At 30.8% G+C, this 12,193-nt stretch overlaps 1 protein-coding gene across 4 annotated transcripts; it reads right to left on the bottom strand.

Moving 5' to 3' along the window:
• Window positions 1-6,163: 6,163 nt before the first annotated feature.
• On the bottom strand, window positions 6,164-12,193 carry LOC18045570 (agamous-like MADS-box protein AGL9 homolog). 4 transcript variants are annotated; one of them, XM_006437932.2, is made up of 8 exons: window positions 11,907-12,193; window positions 9,539-9,617; window positions 8,187-8,254; window positions 7,852-7,951; window positions 7,018-7,059; window positions 6,900-6,941; window positions 6,608-6,744; window positions 6,164-6,486 (listed from the first exon to the last, which is right to left on the bottom strand). In XM_006437932.2, the coding sequence occupies exons 1-8, from the start codon at window positions 12,089-12,091 to the stop codon at window positions 6,405-6,407; spliced, it is 735 nt and encodes a 244-aa protein (XP_006437995.1). In that variant the 5' UTR covers window positions 12,092-12,193; the 3' UTR covers window positions 6,164-6,404. The 4 variants fall into 4 exon arrangements, with proteins under 4 accessions (XP_006437995.1, XP_024041097.1, XP_006437994.1 ...); XM_024185329.1 differs by having other exon boundaries at window positions 6,608-6,783; window positions 6,900-6,935; window positions 11,907-12,135; XM_006437931.2 differs by having other exon boundaries at window positions 6,900-6,935; window positions 11,907-12,135.

Here is a 12,193-nt window from a genome sequence, read left to right as displayed (position 1 = left end):
GTTGCGGGCTTGCGGCTGCTTTTTTATTTGTTTTTTAATGCTACGTGTGCCGTGCGTGTTATTTGTTGTCGTATTTTTAAGGTTTTTTTTTTTTTGGGGGACTTTCGGCACGCCTAGTTTTATTTATTTATTTATTTATTTATTAATTATTTTATTTCGAAGAAAGATTAGATTACTCTTTTTAGAAACAAATAAATTACTCTAATTAGAAAGAGTGAACTTGTTTACACCCTTTTGTTTATTTTTTTAAAAATAAAAACAACATTTTGTTGCGATAGGACCCAGTGGCTAGTGGATAAACTGTATGATTAAAGTAAGTTACCAGATTAACCAGCCAAGGCCAGCCAATGTCTTCTCACGTCAAACCTCCAAATTTGATGTATAATTATTCTACTGGAATCACTTAAGTGCCGACACCAAATAAATTAACTTTTTGCAAGTCAACATGTTAGCTTAGTTTATTACTGCAGATAGACCTGAGTCTCATTTTATCATTTTTTTCGTGTACGCGCCTGTGGGTCCTACAAATTAATTCTCCTAAGACAGCAAAACTTTTTTGATGATTGAATTATTTAATAAAAATATATATTTTGTAATTAAAAAAAAAATTATTCATACATTAAGGCCGTTTGGAATTAATTTTTTAGAAGCTCAATTATTATGTTTAAAAGTTAAAAGTTAATTTTGATATTTGATAAATTTTTTATAAATTACTTTTTATAAAATTATCACATCTTATAGTGATAATTATTTTTATATTTAATAAAATTTCATATATCTACATATATATTATAAAATTATAAAATTGTCTTTATTAATTAAGAAATAAAATTATTAATTTTGAAGATATTATTATTATTATTACCAATAACAAAATAAAAATAAAATTAATAATGTACAATATTCATTTTAGTTATTAATTATTATGTGTACAAAATAAAAAATATTTTATATACATATTTGTAAATGTATAAATAATTTTTATTTAATATTATGTCCAATTCAATCATTTGTATTCTTATAACAAATTAGCGGTAATATTTACCAAAAAACAAATACTTTTAAAACTCACGGTATTTTAAAAATAAATTTTACCAAATATTTAACCTGATTTTTTTCACATCCAATTATTTCTATTGTAGAGCTAACAATAATTATTTCAAAACGTACAATATTACCAAATTGGCCCTTAATTGATTTTCATTCACATTGATTTAAACAATGAACACTACAAAAAAAAATTGTTAATAATAATAATAATAAATCTTACGACTTTATTTTTTTATTAAAATTGATTTCTTACTTTTTATTTAATATAATATGAAAGAGAACATATGGGCCAAAAGCAGTTTAATCCTCGTAATTGAATTATGATAACTTCCTGCCATCTTAGTGGTTTTAACAAATAAAAATTATGGTAAAATATATTTGTATAAGAATTTGAAGTTTTGTCTTTACCCTTTACTTAATGAGTTTTAATTGTACTAATTTAATTATTTAATCATCAAATAAATAAAATAGAATATTTATAATGATGTCACTAATAAATTTATTGTCATAATTCAATCTTAAACTAAACTAAACACAACATGCATTTAAAATAATTCATCCTATGTTATTCTATAGGAAAATTATTTTTAAACTATCTTGTTTTGTTGTATATACATCTAACTACTAAAAAAATCAACATACTTTATGTGCCACCTATGTTTTCAAATTTATACCAATCAACCACTTTACCAATAACACCATCAAAATCTGTTAAAAAATCTAAATAAAATTATTATTTTTCTATGAATATGTTAAAAAGACTATTTTATCCTTTTAAAACTTTAAAAAATGACAACCGATAAGTATTGATTTGTTGGTTATTCTCTCTATAGATCTTTGTACTATATTATAAGCAAATCAATCATGATTCCCAGTGATAAATTACTTTCTACATTTTTATAATATAAAATGTAGGCCGGTACTTACTGAATTTGATATCTTCATCGGCATGATTTATTGGTTTTTTGGATGCTTTATGTATATGATTCTTATTGGCACTTTGCTTTTGTTCGAGTTTTTCTTTTCTTTTTTTTTTATTTTTATTATTATTATTATTTGGTTGGAGGTGATAATATAGAAAATACTTATTTGCATTGTGCTGTCACCATGTTCAGGTCAGGATTCGTATGTAGCATCAAAGTATAAAATCTGAGAAATGGAAGGTGAATGGGATTGGGATGTCTTACGTCTTACCGTTTTACACATTCGGCAGGCACATCAAAACCGACAAAGCGTGCAGCTGGAAAACAAGTGAAGATATATATATATATATATATATTCACACAGCAGATACATTCACATCGCCGGTTTTAGACAATTCCTTATCCAGACACCACCACTGAAGGACTAAAAAGCTGTCTAATTTCACAAAATATCCCCCATAATTAAAGTTTCTTTTGCCGAGAAATTAGATAATAAAGATTCGACTATTATATAAATGTCTTTGTTAAATGACAATGAGTGGCGAGACGCCGCCACATCAGTCGTTTCAATTTCCTCGGTTATTTAGGGAATATTTAGTACGACTTATCTAATATTTAAAAGTAATTTAATTTTAAAAAATTTATAATTTTTTTATGTTGTTTAGTTTTATTTTAAGTATACTTTTTTTATGATTAAATAAGGTATTTTACTTTTACTAATAAAAACTCAAATTGTAACCTTTTAGAATAGAGGTTCAAAAGTTTCTTTAAAATATTAAATTCTCCTTCATTTACATTCCTTTTTATTTGACTTTTCTAGTGTTTTCTTTTTTTTTTTTGGTAGATGTTAAGTTCTAGTTGCCATATAGGTGGTTGCAATTACAGAGGTACAATTATCGAATTATTTATGGCAAATTCTCATTTAATCCCTATATTTGAGCTTAAGTGTTTGATTAATCCTTATATTTTGAAATACATTAAGATACCCTACTATTAAATTTGTTACATTCTTATTCCTTAACTTTTTCTTATTTTTACAATAATACTCTTGCAATAATATTGTTTGCATTAATTTTTTAATCTAAAAAAGTTAATTAATAAATTAACCAATAATTACTTATTAGCAAATTAAGAAATAAATATAAGACAATTGCTATTTGTCATAACCTTACTACAATCTTGTTAATTATTATTTATAAATAAGTTAATACCAGCCAATTTAAATTAAGTTTAATACCCTTGCACCAATCCTATTGATAACCTTTTTTTATTATAAAAAATAACTTAACTTACCAATTAATCCAAAAAGTAAAATGATATTAGCTAATTTTTATTTTACTCTTTAGGCTAATTTGATGAATTCACATTTTTCCTTTTCATTAATATCTCCAAAAATATTATTACTAGGGTATTATTGTACAAACAAAGAAAACGTAAGGATATGATTGTAATATAATTACTAACAAGTATGGGTGGGTAAAATACTCGACCCGACCCGATCTAATCTGAAAAATTTCGGGTTCGAATTGGATCAGGTTGTAAATAAAACCCGATCGAGTGCATTTGTGTCAAAGCAATCAGATTCACCAGATCCGATCCGAAAACCCGATCAAATTGACTAAAATTTTTTTAAAAAAACCCTGATTGTCCTAATTCTTAAACTATAAACTGAATTTTACACACACCACACACACAAACCAGCACTCAAGCAGCCAACCCACTACTGACGGACGTACACGGCCACACCCAAATCTAAACAAACAAAACACAAACAGTCAAACACACACACACACAAAAAGTTCAAGATCTGACCCGATCAGGCCACCATCCGCAGCAACCACTGCCGCGAACGACGCCAACCGAAGCTGATTCGCGAGGATTGTGACTCGATCTACCGATCTAGTGCTACCAAGCATCGGATCTGCTGCGCCACCTTCACGCCTCCAATCCTCCACTCCACCATCACCCGATTCAATTAAAGCTCCCTCTGATTCAAACTTCATTTGGCTATTGACTTTAAGTTTTTGGAAGCCTTGGCCTTTGATACTTGATGGTGATGGTTTATACATTAATTATATATTATTATATGTTATATGAGAAAGTGAAATGTTAATTGTAATTTGGTATGTTAACCCGAATTAACCTGAATCTAATATGAACCCTATCTAATTCGAATCTGATATGATCCGATCCGAATATAATTCGAATCATATTGAGTTATAAGTTCGGGGTAGAGTTAAGATACAGCTGCTGTGGAAAAAAAACTGACTATAAAATAAAAATTAATAATATGCAGTCAATATAAATTTTAAATAATAATTTTGATAAAACTATTACAGATATAATAATTTTTTTATTATATAAGTGAAAAATCATATCAACATAACTTTCAAGATATAACAGTTAGTGTTTACCAGACACTTTAATACTGTAACTTTTAACGTATAACTGTCCAGCCTGAATTTCAAACGCACTCTACATAGCACTAGTACTTTTGGCGAAGTATATCTCATAACCTATGGATTTTATAGAATTTATACTTATGGGTAGTTATTATGTTAAAGATCATAAAAGAGTTCTTTTTGGGCTTCATTTTTGGGCTACACTTAAGTCATCTCGTTTTTTATTATGGACTTTGTTTTTAGTGTTTATGGGCATGCTTGATGGGATGGATACATCACCCTGTGCATTTTGGGTTTGCCTATTTGCTTGAATTAGAATGCCAGCTTCAACTATAGCTGAAAGTAACAAGAAGCTCCCGAAAATAAGAGTTTGTAGAAAAGTCAAAAGCAGAGAGCAAGTGAGTCTTCTTAAGTTGTTGCATTATCTCAATCACATAGGATGTCCTGTATTACTAAAATTACAACAGAAAAGTCTTTCAAAAGTTTTATCAAGAAATAGTTGATCATTGATAATTCAATAGTTGAACTTCCTTTTCTTTAAATTATTCACATAAGTATTTTATATTTTCTTATGAGCTATTCCATTAATAATTTGCTATTCTCAATTAAAGTTACCATGTGATAGTTACCTATCAAGCTCATTTTTGTAAATATAATGCTTAAGAGTCCTAAATTGGGTTGAGTTGAAGTAAAACCTTGATAGTTCATATTCAGTTATTAGCATTTTTCTTCCTGAACTATGCTAACTAAGTACTTTGTACAGTGCAGCCAGCATTGATAAAGCTCCATCTTGGAGACTGGGACTAGCTATTGTTAATATTTTGAAGGACTTGGAGCAGTTGTTGCTGCATATTAATCTCCTACCATCAATGATAAATACTATTGAATGATTTGTCGTTCTTTGAGCATCAATTCCTATAAAGTTTACAACTCGTGACGTCATATACTAGACATTAAAATTATTTTGTGTGCTCCTATTTCTTGTGTTTATATATATATATATATATATATATATATATAATAGATTATAGTTTCATCCATTATAGATTTGTATTCATAAGTAGAAGCATGCTATTATTTAAATATATTTTTTATAGGTTCAAAAAAATGGTTTAATAGGAGCACTATCACAAAATCAGGATTAATAAAAATTTAAAATCCTACACATAGTGTACAACATGAATTTGCATGTTGTCAAATCTCATTAATTATCTATTTGATTGGCAACATTACTTGAATGCTGTCAAATAACCAACAGCAACACTCAAGATGACTTTTGACAATGAGTTCTACGCATTGTTAAAAGTGATTCACGTTTAGCGTTGTGAGAGCCATTTGGCAACAAGCATTGCCTGTTGTTACAACTTACAAGTCATTTTTCTTGTAGGAATATAATTTAATGAGAACAAAATCCGGGTGGGAGTTGAATAGCAATCCAACTTCTTGAGAGTTGAGGGCAGCCCAGTTCCCAGGGAGATCAATAAGCTGCTGCTGCTGCTGGTCTAGGTTACCTTTTAAAATTTGGTTTCATTTTTTTTTTCCTTAATATCTCATATAACTCACACAAATAATTCAATTTCAACTATAATTATCAAATAAAATCATTGAAATTTAACCAATAGTTAGAGAAACAAGGTCAAATGGTTTTGGTTTCTATTCTATGTTTATAGAAAGACCAGTGTCTGAAACTTGGTGGACACTGGAGTTTAGCATATGATAGAGCAATGCTACGCAAGAGCACATCCACACAGTTATATGATCCAAAAATATGCAGCTAATTAACAATTATTCTCAAACAAGGCTTTGTTAAATAAAGATAAGCGCGGTGATTGAAAATACACTCACACACAACATAGCTATATATCGTCATCAGTTTCCCTAAAGTGCAGGATCACTGTAGAGTTATTATAATAAAACCTTATGATTGCGTGTTCCTAGTCACTGAATAGGGTTGCTTACAAAGGGATACAAAGTTGCTGATTCTTATGGATCAACTGCAATACATTGACTGGTAATGCCCGCCGCTCTCTTAGCATGGTAGCCATCCTTGCATGTAATTATTCAGACTCGGGCCTGCTGTGACAACCGATATTGGGTCCGCAGGCTGGTATCTGCGGTTCATTGAATTGATAATTTAATGAGATTATGCAAACTCATAAAAGCATATATAAAATATATGTTAGGCACCATGCACGGTTAAATTTCTTATGTGAAACAATAATTAGGGCTTACCCAATTTGCAATGTGGGTTCACATTCCAAGGCGTGAAAGAAGGTATCGCCCTGAGGTTGAGCTGGTTTAAGCCCATAACCACAATCTTCTGCACTAGGATTCAATTGAAGTGTGTTCACTTGGTATCCCTCCATCAACTGCAAACCAGCAAAATCGGCGTGCCTTAGCGTCATCGTCTGATAGTTTTACGGTGGTGCAATTTGTTATATCAACAATTTAATAGTAACATTTTTCACAGTAAAACATTGGGATCTAAAGTGCACAAGGTTTTTTAGGTAGTTGCATAACTTACCCTTTGTTTGAGGGTCTTATTTGCTTCGCTCAGCAACTGTTCCTGCATTTGTAAGAATTGAAAGCTCAAGTGAGTGGAAAATGAAAACGAATAATAAAGATGAAGTTTACGACCATACCTTATGTTGCAGTTCAGTAAGGGTATCCAGCATGTACTGAGTCTGTAAAAGCAAGTATAATATGAAAGTGAGTTACCTATCTTTTGGATTCTGTAAAAGCATGTATAATATAAAACTGAGTTACCTATCTTTTGGATTACACTTTAAAATTATCCTTTGTTTAAGTACTTGGTTATATGTGAGATTTATGACTTTGGTGAAATCAGCTTTAAACCCTTTCTTATTGAACTCCTACCGTATGTAACCCTCGGCCAATCCAACGGATCAGGTCAGAGTAAATACACTCTTGGCGAGAATCCAATGAATGAGAGAGTAGTACAGGAAAATCCCAAATCATATCTATAATATATTTACATTCTAAATGGATGATACATTCATAAAATGCCATTACACAAAAGAAATTCAAGGAAGCACTAACCATGCCTAATAAAATTTGCTGGATTTCAATACATGTCAAAAATTGTTATAATCACTCTAGTCCATATGAATTTTTTAAAATATACTGCATAACAATTGTGATTTTGTCTCCCATTTAGCTTCACAAACACATGCACCCTCCTTTCTTTCTCTTGAAATTCAGAATATATAAGCAAGGCAGAAATATTAAACAAAGTTCTAATCTGATGTGATTGAATAACCACTTAGTTACACATTCTTTACAACATGTGTATTAAAAGAGTAATGTACTTTTAACTTTCAAAATGAAAACATGCATCTAGAGTAGCATATCCACTGTATATGCAGATGAAGCTAGCAAACTTCTCATTATGATCCAAAGTAGTGAAAGTTTAAATATGAATAAGGATAATGTGGTAACTGTTGAAGCAAACGTACTCTTGTTGATCTGATCTGCTTCAATGACATATCAAGCTGCCTTTCAAGTGACTCAAGCTCTTTGCTGTTTAGAGGGCCAAGTTCTTCTCCAAGGAGATTCCTATTGATATACAAATCAGTGAACAATTAAATACATGGTACATTTTTAGATTATAAACTTAAAATCTGTACACCGCATTATCATTGCCTTTTTTCCTATGAGAAACAAAACGTGATTTCTATTAAAGCTTTGAACATTTCATTTTCATTTAACTTGATTAGCTTGTACAACACGTTCGAGATCTTATGATTAGTATGTAGAACATAATATCACAACAGGTATGAAAGTGACTCACCTTTGGGATCTCTGTAGGGCTTCATATCGTGCTTTAAGCTTCAGATATTCTTGCTGGCTACTTAGCTCCTACAACCACAGCAGTACAGTGAATCACTCAAACTGAAAGACACCATAAAGCAATGAGGACAAGCAGCCTTTGGTGGCACTAGGAGTAACACTGAAGGTGCAACAACCATGTTATCTTTGTTCCTTTTAGTTTGGGATTGAGGGTTTTAGTCATTCTACAGAGTTTCTTTTCAACAAATACGTACATATGAATGACAACGTGTCAAAATTAAAATTAATGATTTGAGAACCTCTCCTAAACCTAGCAAGTTTTTGAGCCTTAAATAACCTTATGTAAAGCATTGTGCATGGACAAGCATATATCCAGAGGATCCCTAGAAGTTCATCGATTTGGGTGGAGTAATTTTGGTTGAATCCTAGAGCTAGCTAAGCAGCTGGCATGAGATTCAAATTCAATAATAATTTATTGCATGAGAAACAGATACAAGGAAGCAAATTAACTGTTTGTCAGGAAAGCAAAAACATAATTTCAAAGACTATTATAATATATACCTCAAGCTACATAAAATTGTGCATCAACTACGCACTCCATCAGCAATAAAACTATATATACGGTGGAGAAGACATGAATAAACTTTAGTGATCATAGTGCATATTAATGCTTTTTTTTTTTATATTTTTTGGTCATACTTTCAGGAGTAAATTCTCGATAATACCAGTGTTTCCTTCTTCTTTTCAGAGAACTTGGCAATCTATTAAAATCCGTTTTCTCCTAATTAAGTTATAACAAACCTACAAGAAGATTAGTACTCAATTTGTACTTTCAATTTTACCCAATATTTCATAAAATAATTAGAGGATCAAGAATTTGCCTTGCATGTCAAAAAGTTCCATTCATTGTTTCAATGTAAGAAATTTAAAAGGAATTTGCCTTTTGTTTTTTGACCGATTTTATGATTTGGGTCCAATTTAAGCTCGTCCATTGAGTACAGATGCCGCAAGTATGAAATCGGATTTACAAATTAGGTTCTAATTGGCTTTGATCTAGTTGTTTCTAAATCATTATGCTTTGGTGATAACAATAAAATATGAATGCAGATACTAAAAGTAAGTAGCATACATTTAGAGCCACTACTGCACGCGGAGATTGAATATTAGAATATCATTGAATTTTTTGAGTAGGCTGGCTATATCCTATATGTGTTCTACAAAAGATGCCTTACTTTAAAATGTATGTCTTCAAGTTCTAAAACAGTATTGACATTTTGGCAGGGTAAGCAATCGAATCAGAAGACAAAAAGGGAAAGTTACATAAAAGATAATTGTATAGAAATAACCATTTACCAGGGCCTCCCTTGCGGACACATTCGGTTCTGGTGCTCCATAGTTGCACTTCTGGTACCTCTCAAGCGTTTTGAGCATGCTAATTAAATTTTCGCATGGGGTTATCAAAGAAAAGGAATACATTAGCCCTCCGCAAATTGCATAAATATATTAGTCAACAATGAAAGATGAATTGAAAAAAAAAAAAAGGCATTATATAACACATCAAATTAAATGAACGCACTCACGCACTGATAGTTATATTAACTATTATTACTGAACAATCAATCACAATGAGAGAACAAATAATTGAAAACTATTGCATGAAAGGTTATACCAAAAACAATTTTGACTTTGAATGAAACCACACAATAGATTAATATATATTGGGTGAAACTGGAAAGGAAGGAAGAAAATTTTGGAACCTCAATAGGATCGGTTTGGTTCATGCTTTAGGGCCCGTTTCAGTTCTTAGGAAACAATTTGATAGAAAAATAAATATTCAGTTTCTAGTATTATGTTTCCTTGTTTCCATCTGCATAAAATTTATTAATGAAAAAAAGGAATACATTATTAACCCTCCACAAATGCATGGACTTGAACATCAGTCACTAGCTAGTGTTTGCACTGGCAAGGTAATTATTGATGAGTTTTAAATTAGAATGGGAGAGAAAGAAAAAGAAGATATAGGCCTTAATTCAAAAGGCCTAAATCTTTAGGTTTAATCTTGAGATTTTAATGTCCCTCATTTTTTTTTAAAAGGTTAAATAATATATGGGGACTGTAAATCAAGCTGTCTTTAATTTCCCTCATTGTACATTAAAAATTAATAAAACATCAAATTATCTAGCGAAGTATTGTAAGAAAGTTTTTTTTGGGGGGGGGGGGGGGAAGGAATATATCTAGGTTATAATCACCGTTTCCAATTTCCTTAAAATCTCTTTGTTAATCCATTTTGTATTCCACACAACTCAGAAGTTATTGTGCAGATTGTATACCATCCGAATTTAACCCCCAAGAAAAAATAAAATAAAATAAAATAAAAAGACAGAATAGAACATGATAAATATTAACTTCTAATCCAGTGAATGTACAAATAAAAAACCCTATTTTTCATACATAATAAATGATAAAAATTATAAAAAAAAAGTTAAAGATTAGATGTAGTTAAATCAGTCTTAACATGTCAATAGTCAATTCATCATAAATAGTTCAGATCTGAATCATGTGTGTGTTTGTGTGAGAAAGAAGGAAGCTTAAAATCAAAAGTAACTTCGGGAAGATGAAACCCTAGCTTAAGCTCTGAAAGCAGCAGCAGCAGCAGATATGGAGATGTCTCCATAAAAAGAACAACGCTATGATCCACTGGAAAGAACCAAAACTCTCATACAACAGAAAGAAGTAACCTTGATCAAGAACACAATCTGAGCTGGGTAAATCACTAATAAATGTCTTAAATATTTGGCTTGATTTGGTCAGACTCATCAAAACAGAAATTAAGCATGATTTTTTTTTTTTTGGGCTGAAAACTGCAGAAAGCATGAAATAAAATACCAAAAAAAAAAAAAAAAAATCGCTCTCCCTCTATCAGAATTTGTATGTTTAAGCTTCATGAGATCTAATTAAACTAAAATAAAGAAAATAGCTTGAACTATTTGGAAGAACCAATAAATTTACTTATAAAGAACAAAAAATAAGGTGACTGCTTGAAATTAGGTTTGATTTGCTTTGGAAAAATTGAATATTAATAGATCAGGTGAACTTTTTCGAAGTAAGAAGAAAAAAAAAATGAAGCAAAAACGGAAAAAGAAGAAAACAAAAATGGAAATGAAAGTGTGAATAGGCGAAAACAAATGGAAAAAAGAAAAAAAGACAGGGATCGAGAAAAAGAAAAACAAAGAGAGGAAATTAATTAGAGTGAATATAACAGTGATAATAATACATTAAAAGATGTAAGAGTGAGGTGTGTGAGTATCTTCTTTTGATGAATTTTGCAGTTGCAGATCTAAACAAGAATAAGAAGAGGGAAACAGTGAAGCTGCTAAAAACGCCGAGACATTCACCAAAAGGGCAAAAAACTCAACTCCAGTCTCCAAAGAACCAATACTTTCTCCTCTTTATCAATATTTTTTTTTTTGGGATGATCAAAAACAGCAAAAAATAATCTTTCTTATGGTTTCAAGATCCAAAGTCGGAATTCAAAACAAGAAACCAAGCAAAAGAAAGAATCTCTCATAGACCCCCCCCCCCCCCCTAGCTAAGCCAAGTGAGAAGAGAGAGAGAGAGAGAGAGAAAGAGAGAGCTTTTTGTGTTGTGTTTCATAATTTTCATTTAATTATAGCTGTTTAGTTGTTTTGGTGATAACATATCTGTGTGCATATGCGTATACCTTGAACTACTGCAAAACTCGTACAGCTTTCCTCTATTGGAGAAAATGATGAGAGCAACCTCAGCATCACAAAGAACGGAAAGCTCATAAGCTTTCTTCAAAAGGCCATTTCTTCTCTTTGCAAAGGTCACTTGCCTGTTGATCTTGTTCTCTATCCTCTTCAACTCAACCCTACCCCTTCCCATTTTCTTCTCCTTTCTTTCTTCTTCTATCACTATATATTCATATATCTATTTATAATCTATCACTTCTAGTATTATATTATATTGCCTCCGCTATTGCCTCTT

This window comes from Citrus clementina, unplaced genomic scaffold (genome assembly GCF_000493195.1).
Source record: "Citrus clementina cultivar Clemenules unplaced genomic scaffold, Citrus_clementina_v1.0 scaffold_4, whole genome shotgun sequence".
NCBI classification, from domain to species: domain Eukaryota; kingdom Viridiplantae; phylum Streptophyta; class Magnoliopsida; order Sapindales; family Rutaceae; genus Citrus; species Citrus x clementina.
Note: the sequence above shows the minus strand (reverse complement) of the source record. Positions and strands in the feature narration are given on the sequence as shown.